Source organism: Lynx canadensis, chromosome A1 (genome assembly GCF_007474595.2).
Source record: "Lynx canadensis isolate LIC74 chromosome A1, mLynCan4.pri.v2, whole genome shotgun sequence".
NCBI lineage: Eukaryota > Metazoa > Chordata > Mammalia > Carnivora > Felidae > Lynx > Lynx canadensis.
In genome coordinates, this window is record NC_044303.2 from 7,780,978 (window position 1) to 7,796,479 (window position 15,502).

The following is a 15,502-nucleotide window of genomic DNA, read 5'->3' on the forward strand; positions in this document are numbered from 1 at the left end:
GAGTGCCATGAGTTGGGTTCTGTTACTACCTCCGTTGAATAAATGAGGGAACTGAGATTGAGGGATTGAGTAACTTGTCCAAGGTCCCAGATTTTGAGCGGTGGAGACGGACAGGATGTATGATTCCGGAGTCTGCGTGCGAAACCACCACCCCGCATAGACTCATCACCAACGCTGCTGATCATCGGTTAATAATGTTGAGCTATTGCTTCCCCAGCTGCTCCAGACCAGGGAAGGACATGACACCGGGGGAAGGGGTCACCCCGGCAAAGTTTTACTATACCCTCTCGATGTGTGCGTGCGCGTGTGTACGTGTGGAGAGAGAGAGGAAAAAACCGATCAAGATGCTTAGGTAGGTATTTAGGTAGATGGCTGCTCAAGTTTAACGTCTATCGCTGCACATGCTGGGATTACCTATTCTCTGTACTGCCCACAAAAAGTGTGACATATTAGCATGCAAGGAAAACTCAAAAAAAGGAAAAAAGCAGAGATTGGGTGCTAAGCTTGGTCATTCGTGGAAAAACAGAGGTTTCTCATGCTTTAAGCTGCTATAGCCTAAACCTCCGACCCCTAAGCTCCTTACCTTGTTGAGAAAGAATAAGTCTCGTTTGCTCTTGAGGTAGTTGGACAGATTTCCGTATTTGCAATATTCAACGATCACCATCAGAGGCCCTGCAGGTCCAAACAGATGGCTTATCACTTGTCAGTTCCCCACGGTGATGGAGGCGCGGCCGGCTACGGCTGGGTCTCTAGCTGGAGCCTCCCGGCTCTTGGCTGCTGTCTGTACCCACGGCTCCTCGGAACAGGTGCGTCTACCCAACTGCCCTTCACCTCTACTCCTTTCGTTGAGCTTAGATAACACTCATGTGCACAGGTCTCTTGCATCTTTCTTTCTGGCTTAAGCAGCGATCACACATCTACACGCGAGCACTAACCTTGCACAGGGGAAGACCGAAAGGTCTTCAGGAACATGCCGGAGTCCTCAGTCATCCCCACGGCCCTATCCCGGCTGCTTGCCTCAGTGGAGAAAACCTGTCTGAAGGGAATGGCCCCTCTGGTTGTCCCCCGCATCGCCTCCTCCTGAGATCCTCCCAGGAGGGATTCCTTTCTCTATGGGAAGCTTCAAGGAATACTCAACCTTCTGTCCATTACCTCAGCTCTGGCCACGTCCTGAGAGAAAAAATGCCCTTCACTTGACCTGGAGCCCATGAGAAGGGTCTAAAAGGGAATCCTTCTCTTTAGAACCTCTCAATTGACTGTACAGGGAAGGCATTTCTAGGATGGGAGCACCTTTCTATAAGTGGACAAGTTGTCTCCTCTGGACATGAGAGGCTATTTTTCAGGAGGTGAGGAGGAACGAGGAGAAAGAGCTACACGTCAGACTCTGCTCTTAGGATGTGAATGGAGAGAGGGAGCGGTCCCTCCTTCTCATTTACCTCCTTGCTTGGTACAGGCTCCCAGCAGGTTGACCACATTCAGATGGTGGCCAATGTGGGTCAAGATCTTGAGCTCAGTCATCAGAGCTTTGTACTCGCTGGCCGTGGCCCCCTCTGTGTGAGAAACAAGGAAGAGTCAAGGCGACAGGACAATGGGGCTCTTTCCGCTGGAGGCGGCATTCCTGCCCCCCATGCTTGCCAATGCTCAGACGGTTGCTTCACTAACTTCCCCACATTCTGCAGAAAGGCCAGGTCTCCAGACTGTTTTCATTACTCCCTCCCTCCTGAGCCAACATCCTTTTGATTACAGTAAGCCCCAGAAGCAGTGGTGGGGTTAGTCACTGGGCATTTCCTCTTGGTGGACCCGGTCTGCTCAGCAATGCGCTGACTCAGAGCTGGGCACCTCGTGAAAGCGCCTTCCAAAGGCTTCCGCCCTGCAGAACCAGGCGCAGCAAGAACCTTCCAGACAGGGGATGTGCCCACACCTCCCCTCTTTTTCTCACTTTCCCCTCTTTGAAGAGTTACAAAGAAGGAGCACCAGGGGTCTGCAAGAGTGGAATGGCCACTTCTGTAAACATCTTTGCAATGTGTTATTTTCTCCCTATAACCTTTTCCTCCCTGGAGTCTGCAGGGTTATCTCAAACTGTGAGGATCCATAGGCATCTGCCTTCAACTCCATTCTCAGAGATAAACAACATCAGTCTAAGCATTAGCAGAGTCTAAAGCCTAAATTAAGTTTGTTCTGTTTTTTCTTTTCTTTTTTTTTTTCTTTTTTTGGCCTTTCTTATTGGTTAATCCGTAAGACTTTACAAAATTTAAAAAATAAAGTCTTACAATCTTGCTGTAAAATATTCCAACAACATGATGTATATAGAGTAAAAAGTGAAAGCCACTCCAACCACATACCTCCCTAGATAGACCTTTTTCTATGTATTTACGAACATATATACCCACATAAAGGTCTTTTTTTGTTTACATGAGTCATAAAAAAAATATATATATATATATATTATTTTAATTTGCTTTTTTAATGTGTCAGAGACTTTTCCAATTCTTGTTAGTTGATTAATAGCATTCCTGGCATTAGAACGGTCTCCAGTTTTTTTTTGTTTTCGTGTGTGGTTTCTATTTTTTTTTTTTTCCCATTACAAATAACACTGTAGTAGATGGCCGATGTGTAATCTTTCTACACATGTGCAAGTAAGTCTGTAGAACAGCCCTGGAAATGGCCAAAGGACGTGGACGGTATTTCGTAAGCACAAATCATTTTCAGATCATTTTCTAACTAATAACCAGATAAACTCTAGAAGCTTCCCAACAGGGTTGGGATTGGCTCAACAGGAGACGCACAACAAATATTTGTTAGAAAAAGAAACACCGTGAATACGCTTCTCATTTCAGACATGGGCATAAGGCCCAAAAAGGTTAAAGGTTCTGCTCCAGGGTACTTTGAAAGAGCTTCTGACTCATGGCCTTTGTTTGACATTCTGTCTTTTCAATTTCTCCTAGAAACAGATGGCCAACCAATTCAAGCAAGAAAGCTGAATGAAAATGGTTTGGGGGGGTTTTACAGAGTGGGTGATTTGGCGATCGTTTTTTTTTTTTTTTTTTTTAATTTTTTTTTTTTTTCAACGTTTATTTATTTTTGGGACAGAGAGAGACAGAGCACGAACGGGGGAGGGGCGGAGAGAGAGGGAGACACAGAATCGGAAACAGGCTCCAGGCTCCGAGCCATCAGCCCAGAGCCCGACGCGGGGCTCGAACTCCCGGACCGCGAGATCGTGACCTGGCTGAAGTCGGACGCTTAACCGACTGCGCCACCCAGGCGCCCCTGGCGATCGTTTTAAAATCCAGGCTAATGGCTTTAAAAAGATAAGCATTTTATAAAGACACCGCGTATGCTTTTTCTGTATTACATACACTACGTTCTGCCGGCCTTTCAAATTTTTCAAGTCAGAATTCCCCTCCTCCGACTCATCAATCCTTCCAGGCATTTATGCCCCCTTGGCACAGGGGAAAACCCAGCTCTCTTGTTCAGACTGCTCTATCCCCAGGCAGGTGTTACCTTGGATCCGCAACAGACGAGTGCGCGCACAAGACCATCTCTGCTGGCGATGATGTGTGGTCGTAGGCAGGGAAATGGGACAAGCTGAGGAAGCAGACGCTTCCAGATGGAGCCCCGACTTAGCTCAAGGGTGGATATTAGATTGCCTCCATAACTCGGATCAGGGCCGTTTTAGGGTTTGGGGGCCACAGGCCGCCGGAGGCCGGGTCTAGACAGCCCCTCTTCTGCAGCACCGTGGTGGGGGGAGGGTAAGAGCGCTGCACTCAAACCCCTACTTTTGCCCTGGGGAGCTCTGGGGCCCTGCAGAGGTGATTTAACCTTTCTGGGCCATGTCTCCTCATCTGCAAACTGGGGAAATAATATCTCCCTCACAAGGCCGCAGAGAGAAAAGGAAGAGGATTGGCAGTCTCCTGTGGTTCAAGCTAATACATGAAAGCACTTAGTCTGGTGCCTTCTCACACAGAGGGCATATTGATGCCTCTTCTCTTCGGAGCCTGGGCCACGGGGTGTGGGGTGGCGTGCTGGAATGTAGGCATGTCACAGAAAGGCCTGCCATCCTCTGGGCAGTCCATTTTGAACAAAAGTCCGGATGTGTGGGCCTTGAGACTCCTTCCCTGGCTGCTTTCAGAGCAGAACGGTCAGGTTCCTTGGAGGGTTTTTATCAGAGCCTTTGCTTGACGAGGGCAGCCTTTTGAGGTGGAAGGTATCATTGCCTGGGGCTCCTGCAAGAGGCCTACTTTTTGGTTTTAGAATCTTAACACGAGTGGGGCGCCCGGGTGGCTCAGTCGGTTAAGCGTCCGACTTCAGCTCCGGTCACGATCTCACAGTCTGTGGGTTCGAGCCCCGCGTCGGGCTCTGTGCTGACAGCTCGGAGCCCGGAGCCGGCTTCCCATTCTGTGTCTCCCTCTCTCTCTGCCCCTCCCCTGCTCATGCGCTGTCTCTGTCTCTCTCAAAAATAAACATTAAAAAAAAAAAAAAGAATCTCAACACGAGTTGAAGTAACATAAAAATGCCATCACGAGTGAGGAAATGAAGTCTTCTCTATACTTCAGAAGACATCTGCATCCCTGAGATGTCTGATTTATACAGCTTTCCCCTATTCTCATTTTCATCTGTCTTGCGGGTGATCACGAATCACCGTGCGATTTGGCCCTACTTCCCCGGGGCTTCTCTGAGTGGTTGTGACTTTCAACACCAGAAAGATTATCTATCTGTCCACCTACGTAAATTTCTAAAGAGGAAACGTGTTGTGTTTGGGACCTGACGCTATCACACAGTTCAGAGTTCTGACGGTCTCAATTATTCCGGCTTCACGATTTCACTTTACAGGTAGGTCAAGCCCCAGCTAAGCCGTTGGGATTTACAACCCACAGCTGATTTCCCCTTAGAATGTCCTAGTGGATCCCTCCAAAATCTTGAACCTGTGGTTACAGTGAGCTTAAATCCCTGGTAGTTTCGAGCCTGAGATGTGAGAGGAGAAAGATCTTGGAGGTGACAGAAATCATTTTCCCGTGGACAGTGCTGGATGGTTTCATTTACAGGGTTGGTTCAGCGCTCTTGCTGGCCTAACAGAAAACTCCCGAAGCCAAGGGGCTCCCAGCAGTAAAGATAGTGGTGTGGCCTGAGCAGAAATAGCTTGTGTCTGCTCCCAGGCCACAGCTAACGTGTACCAGTGTTTCGGGGATCTAGTGGGTCGGCCGAAAGCCAAACTACAGCATCCATACCTTTCAGCATTTTTACAGCCACGGTCCGGCACGTGGGGGATTTCTTAATGCCAAATGCGGACGCTTGAACCACTTTTCCAAAAGCCCCTCTTCCGAGTGACTTGCCTGCAATGAAAAGAAGACATTGATCTGTTTGCGAAGCCAGCGGGATGAGGACAAGTCTTTTTCGGGAAGAAGGTGCCTTTTGACCTATGTGTGTATGTGAGCCGTGTAGCTTTGAATGGAATCTCCAACAAACTGAGCCCAAAAGAGTCAAAGTAAGGGACACGCTTCTGGGGTATCTTTCTTCCACCTCCTCACGGGGCTTCTGAGGGGCCGTTATCCTTTGCAGCTAGGCCAGGCCCCTAGGATGCATTTGGTGTGGGGGGGTGACCAATTTCCTCTTCACAAAATCCTCCCGGGGGGGGGGGCGGGGGTCTCTTCCATTGTTTAATGACATTATTACCAAGACCTCCCTTTGTTTAACCTAAGCCCCTTTTCTTGCCTCTGAAGGTCATTTCTTCTGATCTGTTTTCAGCAGAAAGGAAGAAAACAGAGAATGGGGGTTACTGCTATTGGTTATCATAATGCTCCATAGCTACAAAAAAATCACTAAGTCATTTCTCAGACTTCCTTGCCAGCCAAGATATTCTAACATGTCCTTACATGATGTACAGGCCTTCGTGGCTCAGCACACGAGTCTATCAACCAACCACTGGTAGTTAATTGGTTTAAGCTGCAGAGAAATGGTTGCCAAATGCAGTAAGAAAGTAAGGTTTCTTTCGTGGGACCTGTTATGTTATGCCAGAACAGCTGTTTTAACGCGTTTCTTTCCTCACCCTTAAATGAGACCACTTGACTCAGAGGGGCATCTACCACGTGGGGATCTTCCCAGGACCTAGCTCAGCGCTCGGTGCAGAGGAGGCCCCTTGTGCGTTAATGCAGAATGAAGAGCAGTGATTTGGGAACTTGTGAGATGCTCAAAGCAGTCACGGGTAACTAGAGGAACCCCCCTGTCCCCAGTGGGTCGGAGACCGTGAGGGCGATGCTCCGTGAAGAGCGCATACCTCCCCCCCCACCCCGGAATACCTCAGTCCCCTTTTATATCAGGCCACTTTCTTTCGCACCATCAGGAAACAGGTAGCTGAATACAGCCTGGAGAAAAAGTACACCTCAAGCAGGATATGGCAAAAGGAAGAGTGAACCAAAGAAGTCACTCTTGTTTGGTTCTTGGTTAGGGAAAAAATAGCCAACAGAATGCCTCTGGTCAGAAGTAAATCCCGGTAGGTAGAGTGGTAATTTAACACGACCCCTCCTCCCTCAGTCTAGTCCTCTTTATCGACTGTTCTGCCAAGGCACCTTGAGTTAACGAACCAACCTTCCGTCCTTATACTCCAATCCCTTCCCCCCAAAAGATATAGCTGCGTGTTTGTTTCTAAGATTCTTGTGAAGTTTGCCTGCTTCCTCATCACATTACAGCTTTATACTTTTAGGCACGATGACTCAGTCACATAGGTGACTTCCCCCTGCCTCTGCTTAGCGTCTTCCGCTCACTACCAATCCCCCGAGGCCATCTAGTCAGGACGCAGGAAAAATTCGTTCGCCAGTGTAATCAGAAGAGCCTCTTTGTCGCTATCTCTTTGCATCTATCTCCTGGGGACAGATAGGAGGGAACACTGGTGACGCGACTTGCTTTTTCTCTGGTCAAAATGCCCCTGGCAGCGACGGGGAAAGGTCATTCCTCCTAGAGTGTGCACCATGGACAGGGACAGTCTCTGCTTCCTCCTTCAGCTAAAACTGTCCATGAAGTAGACCAGGATGGGGACTCTAGGTTGAAATAAAAGTGCCTCGGGTGGACCCTGCAGGACCGGGACGTGGAAATCACGTACAGAATGAGTACCAGCGGCTACCTTCTCCAGACTTGTAAAGATCGGTGTATTTTGGTTAAAGGCTTGCCCCTTGCTGTTTTAGGGCAAAAGAGCGTGTTTCTTCTGCAGTGCCTTCTACCTTCTAATAGGAAAAGTGTCCCGAGCCTGACAAATATCAAGATGATCTCTATCTTAAATTTTTTTTTTTTAACGTTTTTATTTATTTTTGGGACAGAGAGAGACAGAGCATGAACGGGGGAGGGGCAGAGAGAGAGGGAGACACAGAATCGGAAACAGGCTCCAGGCTCTGAGCCATCAGCCCAGAGCCCAACGCGGGGCTCAAACTCACGGACCGCGAGATCGTGACCTGGCTGAAGTCGGACGCTTAACCGACTGCGCCACCCAGGCGCCCCAAGATGATCTCTATCTTAGGGACACCTCTCCACATACCGTGAAGACCCTTGCTGCTTGGGGGGCAGGCAGAACCCTTTTCCCTTCCACGGCCTCAGCCCACACGCGTTCCCTCCTTAGCCACCACAGCACACTTCATTTTCACTGGTGTTTGGGGAGTTTGCTTCTGTCAGTGAGAATAAGCTCGTTCTCACTTGGCTTCCCTCGGCCTTTCCATCTTTTCTCTCGGAAGCCTGACTGCTGCCTCATAAAACAGCATGAAGCTATTACGGGCTCTTTGATCATCTGATGCCTCGGAATCCTTTGGCGGACCCACTGTCCCAGCTTCAGGGGAGCCAGGCCTGACCTTGCCTGATCCTTCTTTTCCCTTAAAATCCTCCTCGGTGTTACCCAAATGCCACCGACTGGCTTGTGAAAGAGCTAGGTCGCTGCCATACAATGAAAGGCTATTGGAACCTCCTCCAAGAATGTCCTTGACCGGCCAGGGCCCCGGGGACACTCCGGGGAGGGTGCAAGGCACCACTGTCACGCAGAGCTGGTCTTCCAAGAGGCAACACCTGCCCGGGCGCCATCCACTTGCAAATTCCAGACTCCTTGTGTTGTGGCCTATATTAGGCGATGCTGACTTTATTTTGCAGAAGATGCATTGTCCGACATTATCCCACCTCCTGTGATAAAATGGTAAGGGCTGAATTCTCCCTGACGTTTAGCGAGGAACCACTAACAAAACAGATTCCTTTTGTTCCTGGATTTCAGGAATTTCAACGAGAGCAGCACTTTTGACCCAAACTCCTACTGCATCTATCAGGTACCATAAATTCCGACTTCTCTCAACAGCGCTGCTAATAGTTACCGACAGAGTCCACACAGCTGAAAAAAATCAGATGCGACTTGTCTGTGTATTTCCCCGCACAGTGTATTCTTCTGTGTGTGTTTGTAGCCCCATTATAACTCTGCCCATCAAACCAGCTTTTTCTCTCCATCCATCCAGACAGAATCTTGGTTACTTTCACTTGCCAGACATTACTTCAGATTACTTTCTGTCGCGTATTTGGCTTACGAACCAAAAAATCTTGGGCATTTGCCCCCATGCTAGTAGGGGGAGCCTTCTTCTGGCCCTTGCAGCCACACTCTGCATTGAAAGACACAGTGAGCTGACTTGACACCCTTTCTCTCACCCATCAAAGACACTCCCATCCACATGAGCCAAATCATGACATCTGGCATCTCCGGGAAGGAAGAGATCCATAAGAAAGGTCTTCAGCAAGGAGAATCTCCTGAAACGGGATTATCTAAACCCACAGAGCCCCAGGGGAAATCTGGTGGAAGGATTAGCAGTGTCCCTCAGTGTGATATAGATCACAGGGATAGATACCAGGCGAAGGAGTGAAGAGATGGGATGAACAGCTCATCTGTCCTCTACAGGAAGAAGCATGTCTGATGGTGACTAATAACTCTGGAAAGCAACGTGGCCTGAGAATGGCTTACGGTTGTGGGAAAATTATCTCAGTTCCTTGCCAAGGTCACTGAGGGGCTGGGCTAGCTGCCATATAATTTAGACTTGCAGAAGGAACTCATCTATGTACCACCTGCCCTTAACGACTCTAAATTCAGTTGATATTTCCACCCCCCCCACCCACCCACCCATCAGCAGCTATTGCTGGCTTTTGCCTGTCTCTCCAGCTTCTTACTGATTTCCAGTGTTCTTCCCCAAGCCAAACAGAACATACTCTTGGGGCCAAGTATTCTTTCTCATGTAAGAAGAAACCTAAGTGGAATCATTTCAAGGCCCGAGCTGCGGGGGGAGGGGAGGCAACGCAGTTGAATTTAAAACAACAGGCTCTTTTGCCGAGGGTGACAAGATCCAGGAACACTGGGTCCACGAGTTGGGTTCCTAGTTCCAATTATTAATGATTCTGGCACACATAGAGCGACTGGACATTTTTCAGAAGCCACTATCCAAAAATTTTGGGCAAGAGTAATCGCGGCCCCTTTTGTTTTGTACTACTGAGGGCTGGAGATCGATTTGCATTGTGATGTCTGAGCTGGGAGGGGTGGGGCGGACTTGGGGGCGAGCTGAGGGAAAGCACGGTTGCCTGATGTTTACAGCATCTATGTAACCTGGGAAACAACAACCCGTGCTCTTCAAACCTGAAACGCTAATGACCCCTAGCACTTTCTTCTCTGTCTGGACATCCTGAACACCCAGGAAAACTCAGAGTATCTAATCTGTGGATTTGTGCAGAGGGGTTTTTTGACCCACAGCCTTCAAGGGCACCGACGCGTTCACCAAAGGTTTGATCGGGCTGTTCCTTGCCATCTTGAATTGTGTTCTAGGTTACAAATTTCTGAGCCCCCCAAAAGGTCATTAAGGGTGGCTGTAGTTGTCAGCTTCCTGATGGAACTCATCTCTGCCCTTCACCTGTCTCCTTTTGTGGCTACCTCCTTCACCCTCTGAGGCAAGACAGACGCCTTTGCACCCCCGCGGCTAAGACGGGTGTCTGCAGCTCAGAGAAGGTGCTGGGAAAGTGTTCGGAGAAGGAGCAGGTGCCCTGTCCCCTTGTACTGCTGTCCCAGCACTGTTAGGATTATCTACCCCAGTGCCCATCTCCCTTGCTAGTCTGTGAGCAGCTGGAGGGTAGAACCCGAGTCTCGTTGACTTTTGCAGCCCTCAAACCACATGTTTTGCTCGTTTAGGAATCTGTTGAACAAACACATTACCCAGTTTGAGTCTCTCCCGGGCAAACTCCCACTTGCTGGCATCATAAGGGAGCCGCTCGCACTGCTCATCCAGGGGGACTTCGTCTGGGTCCATTATAATCGATAGGTAGTCAGTCTTTATTTCCGAGGAAGACTGAGAAAGAAAGAGATCGCGACGTCACTATCAAGGAAACAACTTACAAAACAAAAACCCGGATGCCCAATTTAAAACAGTACCTGGCAACACCTGCTGCTCGTTGAAACCGTGTGGTTGGGTACAGAAAGTCCCCCTCTGCATACGCACATGCACATCACACTTGGGCGTGCAACTCCCACTAAACAAGCCCTTACGGTTCTCACGCGGCTTTTCGGTAGACTGGCTTCACCGCACTGCCCAGATAACACGCGCCCAGGTTCTCCAGTGACCTGGGTGCTCGTTCTTAGACAATTATCATATGATAGTCCTTCTCCAAAAAAGCATAAACGTCATTCCAAACGACTGACTGAAAATACCTCTCCATGGCCATTCTGCACAAGCAGGACCATACGTCACAAGGTGACAAGTGGGATTGAGGCTTTTCAGCATTTGCAAGAATGGCGAAGTGAACCCAGGAGCCCTGGGACAGTTAAGAGGCATATTTCCTGTGAAGTCTTTAAATCTACTCAGAAGTCCTGGCCCCTTGGTTGCTGCAGCTGCCCGGAAAAACTGTAGGGTCCGTCAGTGAGAACACAGTAAGATTTACCTCCGATAAGAAACAGAAGTTGATTATTTCAAAGGCCAAGGGGTAAATTGGGTCTGAGATTCAAACACAGCCATGTCCTGATCGCGTTTGGCTCTGTAGGACGTCAAACAAGGCGGGTGTCTCCCTTCAGGCCCTTACTTTATCTTGGCAAGGCACATCGAGCCCAGAAAATATCCTTTATTTCAGATCACAGATGAGTGGATTTGCATTTAGTGTCTTAGAGTCATAGCAGTGGGTGTATTGCCTGTTCATTCGGTGTAGAATTGATGATGGCATTTCTGTGGGCAGGACAGAAAGGAAGTATGCTTGCCCACATAAGGTGGGCTTTGATCAGCCTCGCCGAGGAGTCGCATAAACTGCGTTTCAATGAGTTTCGGGCCCGTCCTGCGTTGCCCTTCCCTCAGCAGGACCAGAGTTCAGGAGGGAAGACACCCTCTCCATACACACCATGTCACGCTCGCCCACATTCTTCAGCTCTAACTCACCCTGCCCTGGGCTGTCACAGCTCACCTCATCCATCACTTGCAATCGGTCTCCTACTCACAGGAATTATCACTAAAATGTGTGACAAATCGCTCAAAGCAGAAAGACTGGCCCGGCCTCCATGACGAGGGGAAAACAGAGAAGGATGTGGAGCACATTCGTCACCAGCTACATTTGCCATCGGTGCCAGTCTTGTAGGGGCCAGCCTGTCGGACAATGGTGTGAGTCTGTAAGACTGGAAAGGAATACAAACCCCTATCCCAGCGTGCCGGTGTGCGCTAGAGAAGCCGCTGGAAGAGGTTTTATGAGTACACTTTTCCATGTCCAGTCGAAACAATCCGACGAGAAACAATCTCCCATCTTCCAAGGGCACAGGACAGCGAGAGCCCAACAAGGGACAGCTCACTTTCCGGAGAGCGCGTCGGGAGCTTGGGAGGGGTGTTGAGAGCGAGGCAAGGGGCCGGGCAAAGAGAGACAATCTCCCCATCTGGCACCTATGGAATTTTATGGTTTATCTCAATCAGGCAGGTGAGAGGCAACACCACACAAGTGGTTGAGGAGAGTGGGATCGTAGAACCTTAGTCGGCAAATATTTATTCTTTCGATTGACACTAACACTGAGCAGCTACTAGGTGTTTGGCATGGAGGTTGCACAGCTAAGCACTTTCAGAGGCCAGGCATTGAGGCTGGCGGGCCGGATCTGAGTCACAGATCAACTCCGGACCAGCACATAACCTTGGCAAGTTGCTTAACCCTTCTCAACCTAGTTTCCTTATCTGTGAAATAGTGATAATGACAGTCCTTATCTCCTAGGGCTGTTGTGAATATTATGGGAAATAATCCATGCCAAGCTGTTAGAACAAGGCATGGTATACAGTAAGTATCAATCAACGATCCACGTTAGCTGTAATTGTAACACCGGCCTATTGCAGGGTGGGGATTAAAAGGATAACGTCCAGTCCGTATCAACCAGGAATTCACTTGCGGTTTAGAGAAACCACATGGAAATAGTTTTTGAGGACTTGTGTCTCCTTGCCTCCTACAATTAATCACCTTTCAAATTTTATAAGCATTCCCTTCTGGAGAGAGAATGCTTTCTTGCTCTCATCCTTTCTTATTGAACTCAAGGTTTCAGGTTTTTAGAAATACTAGGGCCATCTTCAATTTAGACCCAATTCACCTTTCCAGTTTTATTTCCACTCTGCCCCTCTGTGCTCCTCCCCTAATCTGGGGCGTGGGGAGGAGTGTGGTGGGCTGCATTTTTCTGCTGCTTTCCTTCCAACTGCAACTTTCAAACTCTTTCTCTAAACCTCACTTTCTCTGAAGTTTTTTCTCTCTGTCCCTCCTTTGTGGCCTCCGAACGGGCCTTCCAGATTTGGCGGGTCTAATCTATTTGGCAAGTTTGATCCATTTCCCTTTATGATGTCTCTCCCCTGTCAATGCCACTGTGTGGCCTCTGTTTCCTCCTAAAGCAGTGTGGCCTTAGCTGTCACATCTCAAAACCCATCATTCCACACGGCGGACTCCTGATGGTACCTATTCGCCACGGAGGACGCCTACTATCCTCGCCTCTCATTTCAACGGCTATAAAGGACACCTTGTTGGTTTTGGTTACAAGTCTAGGTAAGGTCGAACGACCTTGGTTCAAAACTCAGCTCCCACTCTAACCAGCTTTGTGACTTTGGACAAGTTATTTTACCTCTCTGAGGCTCACTTTCTCTCTCTATAAAATGGGAATAATAGTATGTCTTACCTCTTTGCATTTTTTGGAAGAATTACCGGAGACACCACATAAAAAAGCTTGTCCTAAGACATGACACGATAATAAGGGCTGGTAAGTCTCTAGCAATGGAGGAGGCCTCCTTGATGCTTTTCAAGTTCTGTTTTACCTGCAAAATAGCTCTGGATCCTAATCACTTGGATGAAGCTCATACCATTTCTTAGTTGGACTCCTATAAAGTCTTCTGCGAAAGTTCCTCTCTACCCACTCTTGCCTCCTCTGGTCCATTCTCACAGCAGCCAAAATTCTCTTTCCAGACGCAAATCTCTGACACTTAGGATTGCCTGCCTTTGTTGAACAACACCCCTCCCCGCCCTCGCCCTCACGCCCTCCAGACTTCCTTTTACTTCCAGAATACAGACTACCTTTCTTACTGTCTCACCCAGCTTTACAGCCCCTCCTCTCCGGCCTCACCTCCTACCCAGTTCCCATGCTGCAGCCACGCTGGCCTCCGTGAGTCTCTCTTTCCCGCGGGGTCCCGGCCCTGCCCCGGCCTCTCACAGGGTCTTCTGTCTGCCTGCAACACTCTTCCCTCCCTTCTCTGCCCGACCACCCCCTTACACATCTTTCAGTCCGCTGCCTCTAACGGCAGTCTCACATTTGTCTGTGAAACGGAGTAAAGCCAGTCTCCTCTCCAGTAAATATTTGAGGCACGGATGGGTGAAGGACTGTTGGTTCCTTAGCCCATAGAACTTCAGAGAAGCACGTGGTGCTGCAGGCTGAATGATAGAAATCTGACGTCCTGCGTTCCAGCCTGACCCTCCCACTGAAGAACTGAGTTGTATGGTGGGGCTCCGAGAGCTCGGAACCACAGTGCACTTGTTGGTAATTCTACAATGTGAGGAGAGGCAAGTCGGAGGACAGTCTTTATTTTGCATTCGCCTTTGCACGTCTTAGCGGAGAATAAGGAAATAAAGACTGCGCAGGTCTCGTGTTGAATTTAAAGGTTTTATCACACATTTTTGTATCAAAGGTGTCCCCTCTGTTCCTGGGAAACAGTCATCTATTCACTGCTCGAGCTTTTTCTCTCGATACTACGGGTGATGGTTGAGAGGCATTTTAACGATTCATTCTGGGTGTTCCCCAGGTCAGAGACCGAAAGAAGAGGGAAGGAGACTAGAGGCTAACGTGTGTTTAGGGCCGGGTCTAGATGCGAGACGAGCGTTTTAGAGTTTTACGGAAACAGGAGCGTAGAACTTCATACGAACCGTTCTTACCCTTTTCAGTTTTCGGATAAAGAGCGTTAACAGGAGCCAGAAGAGGGTTGCGGCCACACAGGTGCACGTCAGAGTGATTAGCTCCAGGTTAGACTTGTCCGAGGTTCCTGGAGGGAGGAAAACAAGATGGTCCTCAACAAGCACCATCAAACTGAGGGTCTTTGTGATTCTACAGAACAGGTCCAAATGCCCCTAAATGGTTCGCCATGGCGCATGCAGCCTGGCGGCTCAAGGGTTGGTCTCTAGGACGGGTCTTCCCTCACCTTCCGAGTCCAGCAGGGTGCATGATATTTTACCATCCTAAGCTCACGCAGGAATTAAAGGGAGTTTCAGAAATTCTGTGGCTGAGCTCACAAACGTTGTAATCCCAGAAATAGCTACTTCAAAATCCGAGGAGAAATTAAAGAACAATTTTTTTGATGTTTACTTTATTTTTGAGAGACACAGAATGCGAACGGGAGAGACACAGAAGAGAGAGGGAGACCCAGAATCCGAAGCGGGCTCCAGGCTCCGAGCTGTCAGCACAGAGCCCGACGCGGGGCTCGAACCCACGAGCTGTGAGATCGTGACCTGAGCCAGAGTCGGACGCTCAACCGACTGAGCCACCCAGGCGCCCCCCGAGGAGAAATTTTTAAAAAGGAGAAAAATGAAGGCGGGAACAAAAGCCCATTAAAGTGCTAAATCTGGAATATGTGAGCTCTTCCTCATGAGTTTTAGAGGAAATTCTAAAGAAAAATACCTAAGAATAAAAACGACACAAAAGGGCTCCTCTGGGACTCACAAAATTCTTCTACTTTGATTTTAAAAATAAAAATAAAACTCAAGGACCGTCACCGTTGCCTGCTCGCTCCTTTTGGGACAGCCGGCCAACTGGCCCACCTCCTGCCCCTTGCTTCTGGCTCTGTCTCTGACCTTCGAAACAGCAGCCAGCCTGCAGGGGCTGCGACGAGAAGGGGGTTCTTCCCAAGCACCTCATTTCCCGGAATCACGCAGAGATCTAAAGCTGAGCAGTTCCTCCAGCACCAGACAAGAAAAGACCCAAAGGGTTCAAGAGAAGCCTCCAGAGAGGAAGATCTTTGGGATCTGTAAAGGAATG

General features: G+C 48.9%; 1 protein-coding gene across 2 annotated transcripts in view; it reads right to left on the bottom strand.

The window, feature by feature from the left end:
• The window catches only part of FLT1 (fms related receptor tyrosine kinase 1), a 175,721-nt gene that overhangs the window by 25,117 nt on the left and 135,102 nt on the right, over positions 1–15,502 (bottom strand). Inside the window, exons 16-20 of one of the 2 annotated variants that reach the window (XM_030308446.1) lie at positions 14,407–14,513; positions 10,205–10,337; positions 5,226–5,330; positions 1,437–1,550; positions 584–672 (exon numbers count right to left, since the gene is read on the bottom strand). In XM_030308446.1, the coding sequence (XP_030164306.1) occupies positions 584–672; positions 1,437–1,550; positions 5,226–5,330; positions 10,205–10,337; positions 14,407–14,513 (548 nt within the window). Of the gene's footprint in view, positions 1–583; positions 673–1,436; positions 1,551–5,225; positions 5,331–10,204; positions 10,338–14,397; positions 14,514–15,502 lie in introns of both variants that reach the window. The other variant, XM_030308437.1, reaches the window with a different exon arrangement.